General features: G+C 47.6%; 1 protein-coding gene across 1 annotated transcript in view; it reads left to right on the top strand.

The window, feature by feature from the left end:
* The window catches only part of Pknox2 (PBX/knotted 1 homeobox 2), a 78,638-nt gene that overhangs the window by 15,769 nt on the left and 39,384 nt on the right, over positions 1 to 23,485 (top strand). The window contains exon 3 of the mRNA XM_013009566.1: positions 16,937 to 17,108. Coding sequence (XP_012865020.1) covers positions 16,937 to 17,108 — 172 coding nt within the window. The remainder of the gene's footprint in view (positions 1 to 16,936; positions 17,109 to 23,485) is intronic.

The raw sequence follows: 23,485 nt of genomic DNA, 5'->3' as shown, positions 1-23,485 counted from the left end.
AATAGGAAACCAGCTCTGTGTGATCAAGACAACAGAGCAGGCTCCGGGAGTAGGTAGTGTTTGAGTCTGCTCTTTGAGGTTATGAGACTTCACAAGGTGGAGAAATGAGCTGAGACAGACCCTCCAGCCAGCATGGAACCTGGTGTATAGCCAGAGTAGCTAGTTGTGGAGAGATGGAGCTACAGAGCCACCTGTAAATGTGACTGGGAACTGTGTGGCAGTCTTGTGCTTTTCCACAGAGCCTTAGAAAGGAGTACAGTGACATGGTGATTTGAAGGTGCATTCTTGTACTCTCAATTGTCACTGCTCGAAGTACAGTCCATGGACTACAAGGTCCCAGGTAATTCACGTGCATTCTGGGGACTGCTGAGGGTAAAGGTCAGCAGTGAACGTAGGATCATGGTCAAGAGAGACCCTCTAATTAGTAGTATAATGAAGTTTCTGGAAATCTAAGCTTAAGTCTTATCTCTGCTGAGTGCTAGTCTCTCTGATGGCAGAACCAAAGGATTTGGTAACAATTCAGGTATAAGCACCAGGCCCTGCGTCTGGCACAAAGCAGATGGTCCTTCCAGTGAGTTCCATGGGCTTCAAGGTCTTTTCTGAGATCCCAGGCTCATATTCACTCAAACTACGCTGCAGAAGAAGTGGATCACTGTCCCTTGAGAGCTGTCTACCATCATGTCACTTGAAATATGACCCAGACTCTCTTTCAGCCAACACTTCTTCCTGCCCACACCCCACTCCTCAGTTTTACCTTCTCCTATGGCATTGACCAACTCAATAGTATTTAGTGTTTGTCCAGAGTTGGCCTGCAGGCATCTGACCCTGTAGAAGGACAGGGAAGGCTGGGCTGGAGCTGACAGGTACACCATTGCTCAGCTTCCTGTCCCTCCAGATCTGCTACCTCCCAACCCCTGTGACTCAGGGGTTATCTCCCACAGCCACGCCTCGCCTCTTCCATTAACACCAGTCACCCCTCTCTGTAGCCATTGCCTGGATGACTGGTCTCCTGTAGGGTCCGGTAATTTTAATTACATATGCCAGCCTAGGGCAGCCTGGTCCTTTCAAAGCACTTCAGAGAGTCTGAGATCCACGTCAATAAATGTAACAAGACCTTTTCCATTCAGATTAGGGCCTCAGCCCTGACTTTTTTGGAAGCCCCCACCAGGCCCCCTCGTAGAACCACAAATGAAGGAAATGGGGGAGGCCCCTCTCTACCCCTTCTAGAAGAGGTAGAGAGGGGCGGTGTAACAAAGGAGAGAGAGAGCCTGCCAGCATCCCAGAGGCTTTATTTGTGTATGTGGATGTGTTAATGAAATGTATTGGTGCCCTTCTGATGTGGAGGCTGGGGGTGGGGAGAGCGGAGCCTGTCTTTAATTGGATCATACCAGAGCATCATCTGGGCTAATCAGCAAGGCAACAAGGAGCTCCTGCTCAGATTAATGATTGCAGTCTAATCTGAGCAGATCCCATGATTGGATGCACATCCTGGGTAATTGTGTTTGCGGCCCAGGAGCAATGATGAGAGGGGCCTGAGGAGGGGAAGTCCATGGAGCAGGGAGGGTGGGGAGGAGTCAGAGTGGGGTTAGGGTTAGACAGTGCTCAGTTCTCTCCTGCCTCATACCCACCTTTGGCCATCACATTACCCACCCACCCCCAAAGAAGTTCAAATTTAACTTGGACCACAACACCCCCACCTGTGCAGGCTGCTGGATGAAGGGCAGGTGCCAGGTGCTGCTTGAGAACCAGGGATTAGGTTGCTATACAGAGATGGACCAAGAGGGTGAGGTTAATCCAGTTTTTGCTCCCCCTCCTCCCCTCCAGTCTCCTTCCTTGTTCCCCCTTTGAAGTGAGTGGGTTTCCATGGAAACCGTGATGTCCTGGGGAGCAGAAGAGTGGCCGGGAGCAACGCTGCCCAGGTGCAGGTGGGGGAGGAGGGCACGTTTCTCAAAGCCTGTTCTGCTGAGGTATTGACTGTCTCCCCTAGGGCAGGGCCCGGAAAGTGGCTCACCCCAAGCTACAAGGAAGAACTTACCTATTATTGATAAGGAAATGCGGGCTGGAGGCGTACACACACTGAAGAAATAGCCAGGGCTGTTGTGCTTTGTTTTTCCATTAAAAATGCTGGAAAATCAAGATGAAGGATCAGATGGAGGGGGGGGCATGTATAGCCTGTATTTCTCCTTGGTGGCATTGCTCATGACAGAATTAATTGGGCTGACATGATTGCAGTTTCTCCCGCTAGATTGTTAACTCTGTGAGGACAGGGTATGTGTCTGTCTGTCTATCTGTCTCTCTCATTGTCTTGTTCCCAGCACCTTAACACCATTTCCTCGAGTCAGCAGCTTAGGTGAAGTAGGTGTTGAAAGCCTTGTTGAATGGGTTTATTAAGTACTCTAGGTAGTACCCTGTAAATACACTGAAGTTTTAGGCTGATATGCAGGCAAAAGCTCCAGGAGTTTTGATGTTCTGATTTGTAGTTTTTGCTGATTTCTGAGATGTAAATCCTCCTATGATTGGCCATTCCAAACTGCTAACATGTGCTTTGGAGCAGAGTTAGAATCTATCTGTCTAACTATCTATCAATCTATCTACGTTCAGTTGTTATCAGCTCTAAAGTATAGCCAAATTGTTCTCTCTCTCTCTCTCTCTCCCGCAACTCTCTCCCTCCCTCCCTCTTTCTCTCTGTGCTAGTCAGTCCTGGGGCTTAAACTCAGGGCTTGGGCATTGTCCTTGAGCTTTATTTTTTCAGGTCCTGGCTTGAACTCAGGGCCTGGATGCTGTCCGTGGGCTTTTCTTTTGCTCAAGACTAGCATTCTCCCACTTGAGCCATACAGCTCCACTTCTGGCTATTTTGGTGGAGATAAGAATCTCATGAGCTTTCCTGCCCAGGCTGGCTTGTAACAAAGATCTTCAGATCTCAGCCTCATGGGTAGCTAGGATTATTGGCTTGAACCACCAGTTGCCAGTTACAGTCTCCATTTTTAACCAGCTAAGCCCTCCCATATGGTGATTCTTTAGAACTGTTACATTTAGCTATGATCCTACATTCCTGGTTCTCAGCATCTTCTCTGGTATAAACCTGGGTTCTTAATTTGAAATGTTCTCCCTTAATGACTTAATATTTAGAACAGTGATGGGGATAGAACAAATGCTTTGTAAGTGTCTGAAGTGAAAGTGGTCTACCAGAACCCCAAGACAGTGAATGTTGAAAAGATCCCCCATATCCATCCCAGGGGACCATGCAGAGGCAGGCAGGCAGGCACAGGAGAAAGATTATTACAAGGTTTATTAGAGGAGCCATATTCCCCCTGGAGAAGGAGCACATGGCACCCTCCACTATCTTGGGGACAGGAAGTGAGGTAGGTGGGAACTCAGGTGGGTGGGTCTGGGCAGAGAGAGGGAGGGGCCAGCTGTGAGGAGGGACTCTAGGGCTGGGAGGAGCTGGGGTCTGGGAGGAGCTGAGGAACAAAAGGTGAGCATAATGCTTACAAATGATATCCTTCAGATTCTGTCCACTGCATCTCTTAACCATCTTCTGGAGAAAAGCAGACTTTCACTCCTAGCTTCTCCACCATGTCCATATTGCTCCCAAGCTTTCCCTGACTTCTCAATTGCTTCCAGGCACCTCCAGAAATCCTCTTTTCAAGCCTTCTCCTTCCTGCCTCCTCTTTTTTTATCCCAGCTTGACCTGCCCATTCCACACATGTAGATCCTATCTGCCCATAAACCCTGTGCTCAGAGCTTCTCCCCAGCTAGGTGCTACTCCTGAGAGTTCACACCCAATGTCCAGCTCAACTGGACTAGGCAATGTACATTCCTAAAGCCATGGGCATAGTACAAATTTGCATCTGTTCCATCCAGGCCAGGTTTTTCTCTAATCCACACCTATTTGTAAACAGAACAGAACAGGGCTGAGAGTGTTCAGAGGTTCCCCTGAGACCCTGCTAAAGGTGACTGAAGCCTCTAGCTTGACCCTGACAGTCCTTTAACTCAAGGTGCAAATATAGTTGAGCAGCTGTGCTGGACAGTGGGAGACAGAATAGAGTTCTAGAAACAGATGTGGTGATAAGTGGTTTTCTCACCTTGGGCAAGTTAATCTCCTAGAGGCCAGATTTTCTCAACGGTTACAAAGAAAACTCTAATCTCCAGAATAAAATTACATAAGGTCAGGTATTATCTGTCATGTAGACCAAGTGGGGGTAAGAGAGACTGGAGTTTCTTAAACAGAGGAACAAGCGTGTGCCACTTGAGCTTCTAGTACACTTAGTGAGATGGTTGTCAGGGTTAGAGGGACAGTCTTTGACCTTATATTTGTTTGGTTCATATTCTGGCTCTACCACTGGTCATGTAAGCCTTTCTGTGTCTCAATTTCCTTGTCTGTAAAATGGGACTTAAAAATAGGGCTGGGAAGGTGGCTCAGTGGTAGAGTGCCTGCCTTGCATGCATGAGGCCCTGGGTTTGAATCCTCAGCACCACATAAGCAGAAAAAGCTGGAAGTGATGCTGTGGCTCAAGTGGTAGAGCACTAGCCTTGAGCTGAAGAGCTGAGGGACAGCGCCCAGACCTGGAGTTCAGGCCTTACAACCGATTAAAAAAAAAAAAAGGACTTAAAAATAATACCGCCTCTTCCTCAGGATTGCCATGAGGATTAGATGAGAGAACTCAAGCAAAGTGTTCAGTAAAGAATCTGGCAGGTGGTAAGCACCTGTGAGAGCTAGCTGCTACTGGGTGTTTGGAAAGATTAAAGCAAGCAAGGCTGAGACTAGGAGGTGAGTTCAGGTGTGATAAATGGGGAAAGGGAAGGTCCCCCAGGCAAGCGATCTTCACACCGCAGTTCAGTTAAGCATTTATGGAATCTACCAGGTCTATGTAAAGCATTGTGTTACGTTCTGGAGGGCATTACGGATACAGAAGAAATGTGGGGAGGAGGAAGATCAACATAGAAAGTCGCTGAAATATAAACTTGGCACATATCAAAGGCTTTAAGATCTATTTGTAATTGACCTCAAAGCATCTCCCCAGTCTTGCTGCTTTTCCCAAGGAAAATGAACCCCAAGAGAGTGACCACCAAGCTGCCTGTCCTGGGACTAGCCTGGTAGATGTTCAGAGAGAAATGACTCCAAGTTCAGGGCTCCACAGGCCTGGGACCTACCGCCCCTGTCCTGTTTAGCAGCTGCCTGGCTGGGACCCTGGGAATCCATACTTTCTAACGAAGTGTCTTTGAGGGAACTCATCTACCCTGTGACCAAAGAGTGTTGTGGCTCCATCCAGGCGACCTGGAGGGTTGACCCTCTGCCTTTGCTAGCAATGTGCTTGGTCATTCTTGGAATGTGCTGGGTGAGGTGGCCCAGGAATGGTGTGAGAGCAATGTCACCGTTCCCAGGGAGAAGTCGGGACCAGAGCTCCGGCTTGGGCCTCTGGAATGCTGTGAGCAGATGTTTCCAGCTGTGTCCTTTCACCAGGCTTTCCACACTGGGGACCCACAGATGCTCTCTGCTTTTTGAAGTAGTTGGATTCCCTAGTATCAGAGATGGCTGGTGGCTGTAGCCAAGGGGTGGGGGTGGGAGTATAACCCCATGGAGCCATAATCTAAACAGTGAAACCACACTTAGTTTCACTAGTTCTACAGAAAGACTGTTCTCGGCCCTTCCTTCCAACCCCCAAAAGTCCCCATCTCAAGCCCAGCTTCTGTAAGGAAGAAGGTTGCTCTGGAGCAGGTGTGCTCAAAGATGGCGGGCGGCAACTCCTGCTCTTTCCACAACTCATGGGCATGGCCTACCTAGGATCCCAGTCATCCAGGGTCCCTGTAAGAGCAGGCTCTCCCCTGAGATCCAGGAAGATCTGGAAGCCCAATGACAGTTATCCTCTGAGGTCATGTGACAATCAGTTGTAACTGCTGATAGTGCGTGGCACGCAGAAGGATCTCAATGAATGGTAGCAATGTCTGTGTTAAGTGCTATACTGAAGCTGGCCCCTTTATACAAAGGGAAGACAGCAACTGGGCTCCCCACTAATGCAAAATGACTGGGGTGGAGTTAGTACACACGAGCAAGCTGGGGCCTTCAGGCTCTTAGAGCCAATGGCTACCTTCTTACCTGGGCTCTGTAAGCCTCTGCCTCTCTTTTAACCTTCTCTGTTGCAAGAGAACTTTTCCAGGCACTGGTCCATTTCTTGGTCAAGTGGAAAGAGTATAGATTACGATCTGGTTCTATCATTAGGGAGGAAGGAAATCATAAGCTTTTTTTTGGTGGGGGGGGTCTGGTCATGGGGCCTGAACTCTGGGCCTGGGCACTGTCCCTCTGCTCTTCAGCTCAAGGCTAGCGCTCTACCACTTGAGCCACAGCACCACTTCCAGCTTTTTTCTTTTTTCTTATGTGGTGCTGAGGAATTGAACCCAGGGCTTCATGCATGCAAGGCAAGTGCTCTACCACTGAGCCACCTTCCCAGACCAGAAATCATAAGCTTTTGATAAGCTTTCCTACCCTACAAAGTAGACCTTCAATGAGAAAACAAAAGATTTGTAAAAGATGCTAAAGTCCTCTCCAAATACACAGAATTTTTTTGGGGGGGACAGGATTTCCAAAAGAAGTTATCAGACATCAGGTAAGACAGAAATGTTTTGCAGTTTAACTCACTCGATTTGCTTCAGGAAATAGCTTAACTACTCAACATGTCGGTATGCAAATAAGTAAAATGGGCATGATAAAGCTGTTAGAGTGTTCCATGCAATAAGTACATAAAGGAGATCTCCTCAACTTACCAAGTGCCTCTGTGTGTTTGTGTGTGTGTGTGTGTGTGTGTGTGTGTGTATGTTTAATCCCTGACAATCCTGACAATCTCCCCTTCTATAGGACATTCATTTTGTGGACTGGCTGGATTTCTAGTGACTGGATAAGAACGCTGACTGCCGCTCACTAGCTCACTAATTTCAGGGAAAGACACTTATTTTCTGTGTCTGTTACCTCTCATTATTATGAAGGGACTGGAGATCTCTACCAGGTCTCCTGTTAGGCCCTTTGTATCCTTAACATTCACATGATATGTGTGTGAGTGTGTGTGTGTGTGTGTGTGTGTGCATGCTGCACATACATGCTTACGAATGAGGGGGTGACATACAGAGCAGGCTGTGACCTGCTTGGGGCTCCATACTTCCTAGGAATGGACCTGTCCACCCACCCAGGAGAAGAAAGCTGGGTTGGAGCCCAGGAACCCTAACAGATGCAGTTCCAATTTAGCAACACGAAGACGTCCTCTCCAAGGCAACCCAGGAGAACATACCGCCCACTGGGCAGGACTAAAAATACACGCGCCGGGTTTCAACGTCACACCTGAAGTAAAAATACATCCAACCAGGGGCTCTGGCTTCTTCTCCCTATCCCACTCTGTTCTCTCCATCTGGTGCCTTTGAGGGGAGGGGAAATCGAGAGCCAGGCAGGCACCTTTCTTCACGTGCTCCATAGCAGAGCCCGGAGCGGATCGGTCTTTTGTGGCAACTGTGGCTAGAAGCTGGCAGATGGCAAAATTGGAGGCAGGTGCCACTGTAAGGAGGGATTCTAGGCTTGAAAGAATGTTGGGGTGATGTCTCAGAGCCTTCACCCCCATAGACATTGCCTGTTTCATGCATTCATTCATTTCCATTCATTGATCCACTGAACCTTTGTGGAACCTCTCATGTGTGTCACACACTGTCCCTAACTCCTGGGAATTCAGAAAGAGATCGGATGGGGTCAGGGACTATAGTTACCTTGTAATAAGGAAGACAGATCTGTGCTCAAACAGCTGTAGTTTGTAGGATACAGTAAATGTCCTAAGGAAATAAAAAATGAATTCTTACTGGCAATGATTTTTTTTTTGTTAAAGAAAATGAAATGGATTTTCTTTTTTGTTTTTGTTTTTCTTTTCTTTTTTTTTACTTATTTATTTGTTGGTCATAGGGTTTGAACTCAGTGTCTGGGTGCTGTCCCTGAGCTATTTTGCTTAAGGCTTATACTCCACCATTTTGAGCCACAGTACTACTTCTGGTTTTCTGGTGGTTAGTTAGAGATAAGAGTCTCATGGACTTTCCTACCTGGGCTGGCTTAGAACCGTGATCCTCAGATCTCAGCCTCCTGAGTTGCTAGTGTTACAGGCATGAGCCACCAGTGCCTGGCTGAAAATTAAGTTTTGAGTTTTTGGGGGTTTTTTTGCTTTAGTTTTAGTTTTTTTTCCAGTCCTGAGGCTTAAGCACAGGGCTTTGCACACTGTCCCTGAACCTCTTTGTGTTCAAAGCTAGTGCTCTACCCCTTGAGCCACAGCACTACTTCCAGCTTTTTCTGAGTAGTTTATTGGAGCTAAGAGTCTCATGGATTTTCCTGCCTGGGCTGTCTATGAAAAGATGTTAAGGAAGGGTTGGAGGACTATCCTGGAAAGTGGGGTCTAGGATATTGTCTGTTTCTATTATATGAGTTGTCTCTGGCCTGGGGCACTAGAAATAAGGAATCAAAATGCCAGACCCTGGGCAGAGTTTCAGGAAGGCATGCCTTTAAGACTTGAGAACCACTGTGTATCTGCAGAGAGTAGGAAGTAGCTGGAGTAGCAGCTCCACCCCTGTTTACATCCCTTCATCCATCCCTCTGGCCAACAGTGTCCTCTGGAGAGGACTGACCATGACCAGACTTCTGACCCCACTGGGTTATCACCAAAAATCTCTACCCAGAAAGCTGGGTGCTGGTGGCTCATGCTTAAAATCTTTGCTACTCAGAAGGCTGAGAGCTGAGCATTGAACTTTGAAGCCCGCCTGGGCAGGAAAGTCCATGAGACTCTTATCTCCAATAAACTACCAAAAAAAAAAAAAGTCAGAAGTGGAATTCTGGTTCAAGTGGTAGAATGCTAGCCTTGAGCAAAACAAGCTCAAGGACAGTGCCCAGGCCTTGAGTTCAAGCACACACACACACACACACACACACACACACACACACATGCACACACACACACACACACACACACACACACAATCTCTACCTAGAAATCTCAGTCTCCTACAAGTATATCCCACCTATTGGGTCATCATCCTTGCCCTCTGTTCCCTGCCCCACCCCAGTTCCCTTCAGAAGGAGCAAGAAGGAGGAAGGGAGAAAAGGAGAGAGCAATAGAGGGAGTGAGATTGGTTGATTGTAAATGTACAGGAATATGACAGTGACACCTGCCTTCTGAATAACGAATGCAAAGCTAATCATTTTTAAATACTTTATGAATGCCCCTCACAAGGAACCCAGAGGTGTCAGGAGGGGCAAGGTGCTGTTTCTGGACTCCCTTCTTCCACCATTCACCCGCAGGATGAATCCGTGCAGGGGGAGCCTAGGGACGCCAAGGGCAGCCACAGGGAGAAAAGATGGACAGCCTAGGCAGGCGACCACACACTTGGCTGGACTCATAATTGAGGTCTATAACATGGCCAAGGTCACAAGGAAAAGGATGGCTGAGAGACTCAGAAGGGACAGAGTGGCATGAATCACAAGGTTTATTATCCAGAAAGAGCTCTCCATACTACTGTTCCCTGTCTGGGACCATGCCCACACCCTCTCCCTAGTCTGTGGTCACTTGTTTTCGATTACATGCCTGCTCTCTCCATTACTCTTAATCTTGGCATCATAGCTTCTCTGAAGCCCTGTGCTTTTTTCATTCTTTCTTTATTCCCCCCCACCCCACCCCCACCTCTAGCCTTCTACTCCATCCCTAAGCAGGTAGAAATGTTTTACATTAAAAACAAAAACACAATATGGTTGTCCAAGGAAGAAGGAAGGGAAATGGTTGAAAGGACATGAGCTCCACCCCCACAGCTCATATTTAACTTCAAGTTAGATGTGAAGGTAAGAAGTACCAGGACGTGGTCTTTGAGAAACCATCAGTTTACAATGACATTATCTCACCTGCAGAGACTGCTCAGGAGCTTATTGGAACTGAAGAAGTGTGTGTGTGTTGGGGGGGGGGGGTGTATGTTGGTACTGGGGCTTGAACTCTGGGTCTGACTACTGTTCCTTAGTTTTTAGGTGTTTTTTTTTTTTTTCTCAAGGCTGGCACCCAATCACTTGAGCTACAGCTCCATTTCTGGTGGTTATATGGAGAGAAGAATCTTTTTTTGGGGGGGGAGGGGGTCCAGTTGTGGGGCCTGAACTCTGGGCCTGGGTGCTGTCCCTCAGCTCTTCAGCTTAAGGCTAGCGCTCTACCACTTGAGCCACAGCGCCACTTCCAGCTCTTTTCTTTTTTGCTTATGTGGTTCTGAGGAATTGAACCCAGGGCCTCATGCATGCAAGGCAAGCGCTCTAACACTGAGCCACCTTCCTAGCCCGAGAGAAGAATCTTACGGTCTGTCCTGCCTGGGTTGGCTTCAAACCATGATCTTCAGATCTCAGCTTCCTGAATAGGTAGAATTATAGGCATGAGCCACAGATGCCTGGCCTGAAGAAACTCTTGACTCTGACAGGCAGTGTGTTGGGGGTGGTCAGAACTCCTGCCAAGGGCTGCAGCCATCATCCTGCTCTATCCCTGCTCTCTCTGCTTTCCTAGGGGTGGCCCCATGTATCTTAGCCCCCAGACTGGGCACTCCAAGCTAACAAATTTGGGTGATGTAGAAAACATGAAAGCAGAAATGTCAGAAGTAATTAAACCAAACGATGGCTTAAACCCCTGTAGAAATCAACACATCCGGTTTAATCACCTGCTTAAGCTAGCACAAGGCTGCAATTCTATGGAGAGGGCTTCTTTATTTCTTTGGATCGTTAACAGGAACTGCATATCTTGAGCTAGATTTTAGTTCTGATGCTCCTGGGGAGAGGTGATGAGGGTGGGGGGCAGGGTGGGGGGAGGGGAGCTCAAGAAAGAAAAAAATAAAGAAATAATAAAATATTATTTGAGATCTTCTCTTCTTCCCCTCTCCCCGAGCCCAGCCTGTCCCTTCCTCCCTCCTGCCCCTGTCCACGCTCCCAGCGCCCAGGCAGAGGCACAGTGCTGAATGTGCTAAATTAGGCCATTAGAGAAATTCATTTCTCTTTATTAGTCTGTGTCAAATCCTTTTTATTAGTGGCTGGAAACGACCTCTCTTCTGCAGTAAAATGTCATGCCAGTTCACTCCTTTTATTTGTTCTGCACTGACGAGGCTCAAACTCTCACTGAATTAGTGCAGTGAGATTTATTTCCTCCAAATTTTGAACGGCTTAAGAGAGATTGGGGTGGAGGGGGGCAGTCGCACGGGAAGTGGCCGGGGCTTGGAGGGAAGCCGAGCAGGGGAAGGGGTCTTGGAGGAAGAAGGTGAGCTCTTGTGGAGGTTAAATGTCCTCAGCTCTTTGGAGAGTCTAATGACCATCTCTCCCATCTTGTACATTGTCTTCTGGGCACTGGAGGCTTGGTTCTGTATTCCAGATTAGCTCCTGGAGGATGTGATCCAATATGGAAGAGGCCTGGGCAGAGGGAAGAGGAGTTCCTTAAAAGCCATGTTTTGGGTCAAGGGATGTGGAGAAGAGGGTGTCAGTGATTCAGGGCTTTGTCTGACAGGTGTGAGGCCTTGGATTTGATCCCCAGCACCATCCCCCACCTCAAAAAATATTCTAGCCAAAAGCCAAGACCCCACCTCTACTGGGAAATCTCTCCCCTTGTCCTATCCCTGCCTCAAGTAGGGACGTCCCTGTCATCAGGGACACCCATGCCAGCTCTCACACATCCTGCACTATTCACAGGGCGGCCCTGAACCTGCCACCAAGACTTCTGGGAAGGCCTCCTCAAGCTGGATGCTGGTGGCTCACACCTGGAATCCTAGCTACTCAGGAGGCTGAGATCTGTGGATTGCGGTTTGAGGCCAGCTCAGGCAGAAAATCCATGAGACCCTTATCTCTAACGAACCACCAAAAACTAGAAATGGAGCTGTAGCTTACGTGGCAGAGCACGAAAGTTCAGAGACAGTGCTCAGACCAATTTCAAGCCCCAGGACTGGGAAAGAGAGAAAGAAAGAAAAAAGGAAGGAGGGAGAGAGAGGGAGGGAAGAAGAAGGGAGGGAGGGAGCAAAGGACTCCTCAAGCCAGTTGCTGGTTTCTTATCTACTTTGTGGGGTGAGGGGCAGGGAAGGTAACTCTTAGTCCAAGAACAGGCTGGGCAGCTGGAAAAGGAGCTAAGCACTAGGCACTGGGCCAACACCTGCGGCCCCAGAGTCCAGCAGCGTCCACTCTCAAGATGGCAGCTAAGCAGGTAGCCGTGATCCAGGACAGAGTACAGGCCGCAGGCAGCTACTGTGGCCTGGTATAGTTCATGTGAAAAGTTGTCGGTAAACTCAGCAGTCATCAGTGTCAGTGGAAGTAACCAGTTGCAGGAACCTAGGAAGAGTGGGGAATGAGGAGAAAGGTTTGGGGTGCTGACGGCACTGCTCACGCCCTTCCTTCCTGACTGCCCCAGTGGTCAGGTGAGGAAGAGGGCACCAGGCCAGCCCCATGAAGGCCACCCCGTGCTCCATAGCCCCTTAGTCAACTTGGGGAGATGGACAGGTGGCAGTTTCTCTTTTCCAGAGTGATCCATAAGTCATAGCAAATATACCCAGAGAGTGTTGAGGTACAGCTTAGTGGTACAGTACTTGCCTAAGCATGTGAAGTCTCTGTGTTCCATCCTCAGTATCATAAAACAAGACTCAAATATGTGGCAGGTGCTGCAGGGCTCACACCTGTAATCCTAGCTGTTCAGGAGGCTGAGATCTGAGGACTGCAGTTCAAAGCCAGCCCAGTCAGAAAGGTACATGAAACTCTTTGTCTCCAATAAACCAGCGAAAAGCTAGAAATGAAGGTATGACTCAAGCGGAAGAGCACTACCTTCAATGCAAAAGCCAAAATCCTGAATTCAAGCCCAATACTGACACAGAACAAGAAAAGGTCCATATATGTTCCCTGGGAGATATGACACCTGAGAATTATAAAATAGACCCAGGTAGCTGTGCCCAAGAGGTGAACATTGTCCCAAGGGTGTATGACGATGTCTTCCACCCCAACCCCACAGGCCCCGCTCTGCCTGAGAGCCTCTTCAACCTCATCTCCTCCAACCCCTCCTACCCACCTCACTCCAACACACCCAGCTCGTTTTTGTACCCAAAGCCTGCCAAGCTCACCCCCATCTCAGGGCTTCGCATGCACTTTGCATGGCTTGTCTTCTCACCATAGTAAAACTTGACTTAAATGTCACCTCCTCAGAGAGACCCTCTGTGACCACTTCGAGGGAAGCTGCTCCCCTCTTCAGGGACAAGGCAATAAGCAGAGGAGACACTGTCTTCTCTCTGATTCTAGTGCTCTGAGCTGGGGAGACTCAATCCCTGCAGGCCCCACCTGAGCACCCCACTTGTTACCCATGCTGTGTACACAGACCACATAGCTCCACATATATACTGCATACAGTAGGGCAGAGCCATCCACACACCATCTTCGTGGTACCCCAAATCTGCCCTAAATCCAACTGCATGCACGCAGCCCTATATGCATATGCATGTACATAGTGGATCTACACAATGTTGCGTGCACACAATGAAAAAGACATGGGACATCACACAACCCTTACACCCCTGCTCTGTCAATAGCCTGCATTCAACTCCAGTGCACACATCTGCACACACACACACACACACACACACACACACACACACACCATTTCCTCTGGAGCAGCTGCCCACCCTCCTTCCCGCCATTGAGAAAGGAATTGTGCGGTGACCGTGGCTGCCGTGGGTTGGGGCGGGGGGCTGCACCCCCACCACCTGGCACGATGCTGCGGATTATTAGTTCCTGGTAATTTAGTGCCCTTGTACAGAGTCGATTTGTGCCTTTCATTCCTAATTGATCTAGTGGCTGTTTAAATGGCAGCAGGCATCTGTTGAGAGTAGGAAGGTTCATAAGGCGCAATAATTCATAACACCGTCTGGAATTTGCCTTTCATGGCCCTCAGCTAAACCACTGCAGGGCTCTGCTTAAATTACAGCCACTGAGGCTTTCTTTGGTATTCCACTCAGGGCCAGGAGAATCTTGCATTAAACTGGGATCAGGTTAGATTAGACTATAATATGCTGCAGTATTACTGGCTGCAAATGAAGACTTACACTGGAATTTAACCCCTTCACCTGGTACTCTCTTTGTCTTCAGCCAGATGGCTGAACTCGCCCATTGTTTTGCTTTGCCAGAGCTCAATAGATCTTCTGCCCATTTGCAGATGAGCCACCCTTAAATGTTGACCCTCTTTGCTGCAGAGAAGACACTCAGCCTGCTACAGTCTTGGGGCCCAGGAATTTAGGAATCAGCTCCCAAAACCAGGGCCAGTCAGGGAGAAAGTGCCTCCTGCATAGTCCCACAGCTCATTCAAAGCAGGATTTATCTCCCTTCATCTCTTCTCACCCCTCTTCACCCTAAGGCTGAGGAGGAAGGTGGGTGTCTAATATGAATGTGGGTGAGGTAGGAATAGGGGTAAGCTCTGAGTATCTTTTGTGATGGGGAGGGCAGTACTGGAACTTGAACTCAGGGCCCAGACACTGTTCCTATGTGTTTGTTTTTTGTTGCTCTTTGTTTTTTGTCAGTTGTGGGCTTGAACTCTGGGCCTGGGGCTGTCCCTTGGCTCTTCAGCTCAAGGCGAATGCTCTACCACTTGGGACACAGCACCACTTCCGGTTTTCTAGTGGTTAATTGGAGATAAGAGTCTCACAGACTTTCCTGCCCGGGCTGGCTTTGAACCGTGAACCTTAGATCTCAGCCTCCTGAGTGTGAGCCACTAGTGTTGTTGATTTTACTCAAAGCTGAGTTCTACCACTTGAGCCACTACTGGAGCGTCCACTTCTGGCTTTGAGTGATTAATTGGAGTCTACCTAAGCTACCTTCGATCTGAGATCTTCAGATCTCAGTTTCCTGAGTAGCTAAGATCCCAGGCACAGGCCACTGGCACCAGGCCTCCTGAGTGCTTTTTTTTTTTTGCTAAGAACTGTTGGAATTCTAGAATGGGCACCTAGGGGCCCACCCCCACCCCTGGTAACCAACACTGCAAGCACGGTGGCATGTCAGTGTGCATGCAGGGAGAAAGCATGGCCTCTTTTTCCTTTTCTCCTCTGGTCTTCAGTCTTTAGCCTCTAGCCACATGTTGCTACTTAGATTAAAATTAATTAAAATTCAATACAATTAAAAATTCAATGTCTGAGTTGCAGTAGCCATATTTCGAGTGTTCATTGGGCTCACGTGGCTAGTGGTTACTGTATTGGACAGTGTAGATTTCAGAGCACTTTCCAGCATTGCAGAAAGTCCTATGGACAGGGCTGGCCAGATCATCCCTCAGACCAGAGCCCAGGGACCAGGCCCCGCATACATTTCTCCTCTCCCTACAAAGAGCACCTCATAGAAAAGAAAAAAAAAATCAAGACTTTGTGGTCCCAGGAGTCTACGGAGACAGACCAGAGACAGATATGCAGATTTTTTTTTGAGTCATGGGAGAATAGACTGAGGCTTTCCTGACCTTAGGACCAACAACCCAAGAATACATCTGAGCACATGCTATAGAAAGAAATCTGATATCCATTTGTACATGTAAATAAGTATGCATATATGTAGTGTATGTATCCAACAAATTTCATGGGGTCCATAGGCCTCTGCTGGAATCTTGGGTGACTGAGGTGGGCTTAATTCCTTCTCAACCTAGAAAAGAAGGCAGATGACAAAACAGACAACTCAAGGATGAAAGGCTTATATTTGGAGGTGGAAGGCATTCTGAGAAGCTTCCAGATGGTGTTAAGACTCATAGAGCCATATCACAGGAACATGTGCACATGTGCACACACATGTGCACACACATGCATATACTCCATTCATTGGCTTAGTCAATTGGCCGTCGAATATTGATTGAACACCTGGTATGAGCTTATAAAGTAAGATTCTAGGGTTACAACAATCATAAATTGAGAGACCGTCTTGGAGGAAAACAGTGAACAAATAATGATGCAAATTACAGCTGTGCTAAGGTTTGGTGATGGAAAATGTGATGCTTGTCATTGATATGCCTGATCTGAACTGAGTCTGCCTATAGACACAGGACAAGTGGAGACATCCACCCATGATGTGTCCATGAACGTTCGGGCTTGTGCATTTTACCCTTGCATACACTTGCCAATGCACAAGTTTCTGTGCACATCTGCTGCCCTTAGCTGGCTCCAGACAGTATGTGTGTGTGAGTGTGTGGTTTTATGATGTATATATCTGAGCCAAAGTACTTACCTCAGTCCATAAGACTCTTATCTCCAATTAACCACCAGAAAACCCGTAGTGGTGCTGTAGCTCAAAGTGTAAGAGTGCTAGCCTTGAGCAAAAGAGCTCAGGGACAACACCTAAGCCCGAAGTTCAAGCCCCATGACAACAAAGAAAAAGAAATGGATTCTCGGGCTGGGAAGGTGGCCTCAGTGGTAGAGTGCTTGCCTTGTATGGATGAAGGTTCAATTCCTCAGCACCTCATAAGCAGAAAAACTGGAAGGGGCGCTGTGGCTCAAGTAGTAGAGCACTAGCCTTGAGCTGAAGAGCTGAGGGACAGCGCCCAGGCCCAGAGTTCAAGCCCCACAACTGACAACATGAGAGAAGGAAAGAAAGAAAGAAAGAAAGGAAGAAAGAAAGAAAGAAAGAAAGAAAGAAAGAAAGAAAGAAAGGAAAGGAAAGAAAGAAAGGGATTCCTACTTCTTTGAAGGGAAAGAACCTCTCCAAACATCACTGTCTGTCTGACCAAAGAGAAAAGGTAGGAGCCAACTGAGGGAGGCCAAGAAAGGAAATAATACCGGCTAGGCTCACCCTAGGAATTGGGGAAAGAGCGGGATGTTGAAGGAAGTAGGCATGGGGATATGGGAAGGAAACATCATAGTCCAGCCAGCAGTACGGTCTCTGTGTGTGCGCATGTGTGAGCTCTTGATGTCCCCACAGGCACCCTCTCTTCCCGCTCCTGACGCTGCTGTTTGAGAAATGTGAACAGGCCACCCAGGGCTCTGAGTGCATCACCTCCGCCAGCTTTGACGTGGACATCGAGAACTTTGTCCACCAGCAGGAACAGGAGCACAAACCCTTCTTCAGTGATGACCCAGAACTGGACAATCTGGTAAAGATCCTTCACCCCAACCCCTGTCTAGAACCTCCTTAACCTCTGCTCATCTCCCCTTAAAAACACCCTAGAAATGTTTCCTTCGTTACTTTATTCAGTGAAAACTTTGGAGTTGTGAAGCATTCTACAGCTAAGAAACATGTCCAAGTTCTAAAACCAGGCCTTCTAGGCACAGGTGTTTGCTGCCTCGTTCTTCCCACCTTTGCTCACCATTGACCAAGCATCTGACTACTCCCCAGCTTGCAGTACAGGCAAGAGGAAAGGATGGCCCAGCAGCCAGAGGGTAGAAGGCAGCTCTTCTGAGTCTGGGACTGTTCATGGAGAAGATGGTGGGGATGGGCTGTGGTGCAGAGGGTTGGATAACAAGCACTCCTAAACATGATAGGACAGATCTGGAGACACAGTCATGCTAGGAGGTCCAGCAGAGGTGGCACAATGGATTAGTCTCCCAAACTATTTGTCACTCTGATCATCTCTATAACTTAAAAGACACAGTCTCAGTTAGGCGCTAGTGGCTCACGTCTGTAATACTAGCTTCGCGGAAGGCTGAGATTTAAGGATTGCAGTTCAAAGCTAGTCCTGGCAAAAAAAAAAGTCAGTGAGATTCTTATCTTCGATAAACTACCCAGAAAAAGCCAGAAATGGCACTATGGTCAAGTAATAGAGCCCTAGCCTTGAGCAAAAGAAGCTCAGGGGCAGCTCACTTGAACTCATGGCCATGAGTTCAAGTCCCAGGACTCAGAAAAAAAAAAAAAGACTCAGTTCCTGACCACACCAAAGAATTGTGATTCAATTCAGGGTGGGAACCTGTGAACCTGCAATTTCCATCTCCTGGGGAAACTTCCCTCTTTAGTTAGATTTGGTGGGCTTTAGGTTATATAGAATCTGAAAATTCTCATCTAGACCAGCGAATTCTTTGTTGCTGTTATTGCAATCCTAGGATTTGAACTTAGGGCTTTGTGCTTTGCTAGGCAAGTGCTGTACAACTTGGAGCACACCCTAGTCTTACCCCCTGGGAATTCCGTGGTGGGAAAGTGTTAGAATGGCTGTTCTGTGAACCCTGATTAGTCCTCCTGGAATTATTAACCACAGCTCCTGATTTTAGTGAGGATGGATTGCCCAGATTATGCATGGTAAATTTGGAAACTCTGCAAAACTCTTTCACACACTGATTGATGATAATGCTGACCTCTTACACCCAGAATTTTAGGCAGTAGCTGCTCCCCAAAGGAGAACAGAATGAGAAAAGCAAATGTGGCTGGAAGAAGGAAGAAAGAAAAATAGAACTCACATACACACACACACACACACACACACACACACACACACACACACGATGCATCTGCAGAACAGATGTAAATGACTTTGGTATTATTCTGGGCAGTGAATTATCCACACCACTGCTTCTCTCAGCATCAAATGTGGTACTTTATGGAGTCCAAAAGCGAGTGACTAGGAAAGCTCATGTGGCCCGGAAATTTGTGAAGGGCTGTGATGGGGCCATCATTTAGAGAGCAGGGCAGGCCTCAGGCAGAGGGTAAACACTGGCTGGCTGTCAGGAGTGTTAGCAGAGGCATTAACACCCCCAAATCTACCACTGCTGGGCCCTGGCGTCTCCTTTTCCCCAACAGGGATTGAATAACCCACCACTGTCCAAGTGGTCAGCCCACCATCTCTGGAATTCCTTAGGAAAGCAGATTCTCCAGTTGGTTATTGTGAAGGGCAGGCAGGTCTGGCCTTGCCCTGCTGTTTGGCTAATCAGAATCAGACAAGTTAGGAAGCAGATTCTCAGAAACCCAGATTCAGGCAGCCACAAAAATGAAGCAGCCGTTTATGCAGGAGCTGGAATAGACCTAAGGGCTAGGGCTCTACTTGACACAGAAAGAAACTGAGACCTATGTTGGTAAGGGAAGATCTAAAATTAGACCTAATCGTGTGAAGGAATTTAAACTTTAAGAGGTGGGAATGCTTGGGGACCAAACCTCACCTGCCCTGCCTACCCTCACGTACCATATGAGCTGTGGAAGACCCACTGGAGACAATTTCCCATTCCAGCACAGCTTGAAAGAAAAACAAGAGTCCAGCTCCATGCTCTTTCTTGCCAGCCCTGCCCAGGTGTCTCAGGGTTCTGATCACTTAAGTAACCAGATTTCTCCATTCAATCTAATGAGACTGGGTTGGTGTCTACCATGTGCTAGGCCTGACCTGGGGACATAGACGTTATGGAACCTTCAGTGGCCTCAAGTATCTAGTGTCCCCTGGTCCTGTCTCAGGTGATGGGCCTAGGAATGGTCCAGCTGATAGAGTAATCTTTGGACCATCTATCTGTTCATATAGACCAGATTTTCCAAAATAAGTTAGCTAAATGAATTAACAAGTTAAAGATTATTGATTGATTGATGGGGCAAACAGAAAATGTGAACAAGACCTAGAGACAAAAAGACCTGAACCTAGGGTCATCATTTATTGTCTGTGTGACCGTAATGGATGGGAGTCCCTTGAAGCTCAGTTTCCTCATCTGCAGAGATAACGCACCCATTTCATATGGTCATAAAAATTAATCCACGAGATGGCTTATGGAATTGGCCTTTAAAAATACCTTGCATCGGAGGATTAATCTCAAATGCAAGGTGTTCCTACTCTCTGACAGCATCCCCTAGCCACTAGAAAGATGTGGCCAGGACTCTGAAACTTTTTGGGGGAGGAAGGGCCTAGGGAAATTAATGCCCTCTGCCACCCCTGCCCCTGGTCCTGTGTGGGGCAGGGGAGATGATGGTACAGGAATCATCATTAGAACAAGAATCATGTCGCCAGCACAACCGAGATGCACGTAATTAGAAATTAGAAAAAGGTCAGATCACGTTATTACCAGCTCAATCAGCTGCCGAGTGCCACAGCCAGTTAATTTGGCATCTGTATTTTTTACAACCCCGCACACGTAGCCCAACGGACTGTAACTCTTTCTCCGGACAGATATACTGCGCAGCCGAGCAGGGACATAAAATGAGGGACCCCAAGCAAATGAGCTGAGATAATTGAGAGATTTATTTTTTATATATGTGTGTGTCAGGGTGGCTTTCCTTTGCCCTTGAATATTGACTTTCATAGATGGGATTGTCAGGAGGGCACTCCGGTTCCCCTAAACTGTGATTCTCTCAAGATCCCCTCCCCATACCCAGATCCTGGCCTCTCCAGCTCCTCTCTGCCCCTGCCCTGCTTTCTCCCACCCACTTAGCCCCACCCAGTCATACACTCCCAGGCTCCTCACAGTGTCCCAGAGCTGCTTTTCCAGACAAATCCCCATGAGAACAGCTGAGTCAGCGCTCCCAGACTTCCCTAGAGATGGGGGGGGCGGGGGAGGGGCCTCAGCTGTAGATTTCTGAGGAACAATCAATCCCCCCCTCTGCTGTGTCACAGCTCCCCTACAGGGTAGAATATGGAATCATAAGATGCAGAGAAGCAAGTCTACCTGCCCCAACTTCCAGGCTCCCCGCCCTTGCCCCACACTCCACTCCACCTTTTACTGCTTAGGATTTGGACAGCCACAAGATCTACAGAAGAGATGTGGCTTGTCAGGACCCGAACCTGATTTGTGTTCCTTCTGCAGTGGCTCCCCCTCCCTTCTCCCCCGGTGGCAATAAAACTCTCACTTGGAAACAAACTAGTGCCACCAATATCTTCCCTAGGTTCCCAAACTCTCACCCTTTTTACCTCCCCATTTCCATACCATCTGTGGCAGCTTTCCACCCTCCTGGTGACTAAGCTGGAATTTCCCAGTGGGGGTTCCCCAGAAAAAGGTCAACCCCAATTCCTCCCCTCCCAGCACTCTCCAGACCTTTCTCACCTGGCCCCCAGATCCCCTCCTTGGACCCAGCAGCCTCTGACTGGCAGTTGGTTAAGTTTGTAAAATTTGCAAGTTCCCCAAACCCCTTTGAAAGGTAAAAGCTTTTTGTTTTATAAAATCTGATTTATGGGCCCTTGGTGCAGGGCCAAGGTTTTATATATTATGCAAGATTTCAAACTAAAGCTGTAAAACGTACGGTTTCAGTTTCATGCATGGAATTTTTTTATGTGTAAATTTTTTAACATTTATGGGCATGTTTTAATGAGGCTCTGGTTGTGGCTCCAGGGACAGATTATGGCTGCCGCCTGACCACAAAGCCACAGCTCCAAAATGGGGGCCTCCCTAGGCCTCTGGGCCCCTTGGAAAAGGCAGAGCCAGAGTCTGGAGGCTGGGAATGAGGAGGCCGGTGAAGGATCCAGCCCAGGGCTGCAGGCCCACAGAGACCTCAGGCAGCCCTGTTGGGAGATTCATTCTCTGCAGCCTCAAACCAGGCTTTTTATTTTTTTTTATTTTTTAAACCTAGAAAAGAGCTAAAGATCTTACAGACACCAGGGAAGGGAAAGGAAATAAAAATAATCAATGCTGGTAATAATTAACATTTATAGAGTTCTTAACAGGTGCCAGGTACCAAGCTAAACACTTTACTTAAACCTCTTTCCAAATCCACAAGGCATATATTAATAATATTATGCCCAATTTTCACTTGCCTAACATGCTTGAAGTCTTGGGTTCAATCTCTAGCATCAACTAACTAAACAAGCAGTTATACCTAAGAGTCGCATTTATTTATTTATTTATTTATTTATCTATTGGTGCTGGAGATCAACCCCAGGGCCTTGTACCTGCTAGGCAAGCTGGCTGTCATTGAGCCACAGTTCATAGGAGTCAAGGGTATTTTCCTACTTTACAGGTAGTTAACTGTTTAAGGTGTCACTGTGGAGCAGCAAAAGACTAAAGACAGCCTCCAAACTCCATTTTCTTTGGTTACCCTACTTTGCTATTTGATTCTCACAGTAGTCCCTTCGCTTAGATAGAAGAAGAAATGAAAGGCCCAGGATTCTCTAGACAATAAGTTGCATAGCTAGGACTTGAATCAAGTGGATCTAACTCCCCAAATTCTGAGGCTTTGTTCTCAAGACTCTCTATGGCTTCTCCAAATTCTGGGTTCCTGATTCAAGCAACCTGATTTGACTTGTCATGCATGAAGCTTCCGTAAAATGTTCATTCAGTCCCATTCTGGCAGTCCTCCAGTCCCTCGGGGTCACCTTGCCTCCATGTTCCACTTTTTAGCCTAGTGACCCCACATTTCCAACTGGGTCAAGCCAAGCTTGCCCAGGCTGGAAAAATTCCTGATTAGATTTGAGTTTGGCTTCCCCAGTGACACACAGGAAATGTCAGAGCACATTAAGGAATGTGTGTTTATATAAACTCCTTCTTCTGTAAGTGAGGGAGAATAGTCCCAGCTTCTCAATTTGCAGAAGAGGAGAGGGGGGAGGGAGGAAGTCGCTCCCTTGGCAAGGAACTGAGCAGGTTATCTAATCTCTAAGCCTCCATCTCCTAATCTCTAGAAGAGTGATTGACAACCTTGCCTGTATCCCTGTGGTGATGAAACTCAGACAAGATCATGGAGACAGAAGCCTTTTGTAAATTGTAAAGTGCTGTGTATACAAATGTTTGGAAAGGTAAGGAGTTATTATCAAGCCAAGAGGCCACATCCTACCAAAGAAGCAGCCATTTAGAAAAGAACATTGAGGTGGAGAGGCCACATTGGCAAGAAGAATCCGCATATACTGAGGACCCTACTGTATGTCCACAACATTTGCATACACCGTCTTTTAAATGTGTAGGAATTACCATCATCCCAAATTGGACAGATAAAGTTCAAGCAACTTGTTCAAAGTGTCCAGACAGCAAATAATAGATTCAAGGCAGCATAACATGTAATTTCATTGAAAATAAGAAGCCCCTGTGGGCTGGGAAGGTGGCTCAGTGGTAGAGTGCTTGCCTTGCATGCATGAGGCCCTGGGTTTGATTCCTCAGCACCACATAAACAAAAAGAAAAAAGCCGGAAGTGGCGTTGTGGCTCAAGTGGTAGAGTGCTAGCCTTGAGCTGAAGAGCTGAGGGACAGTGCCCAGACCCAGAGTTCAGGCCCCACGACCAGACCCCCCCCCAAAAAAAAAAAGAAAATAAGAAGCCCCTATCTTGGTATTTTCCTGGGACTATGGATTTTTATACAGTGCTGCGTCATGAAAATGTGAGGCTCCATCTTGCTTTGCTATTTTCAAGAGGACCTCTTAGAAGAAGGCTAGATTTGTGTGTGTGTGTGTGTGTGTGTGTGTGTGTGTGTGTGTGTGTGCTCGTGCGTGCATGCATGCACAGGTGTGTTCACTAGTACTGGGGCTTGATCTCAGGATCTGCAAACAGTCCCTTAGCTCAAAATTGACACTCTGTCATTCATACCATATCTCTCCTTTCGACTTTTTGTTGGTTAATTAGAGATCAGACTCTAAAGGCTTTCTTTCCTTGGGC

The sequence above is a fragment of the Dipodomys ordii genome, unplaced genomic scaffold (assembly GCF_000151885.1).
Source record: "Dipodomys ordii isolate 6190 unplaced genomic scaffold, Dord_2.0 Scaffold10, whole genome shotgun sequence".
NCBI lineage: Eukaryota > Metazoa > Chordata > Mammalia > Rodentia > Heteromyidae > Dipodomys > Dipodomys ordii.
This window is presented reverse-complemented; position numbering and strand designations above follow the sequence as displayed.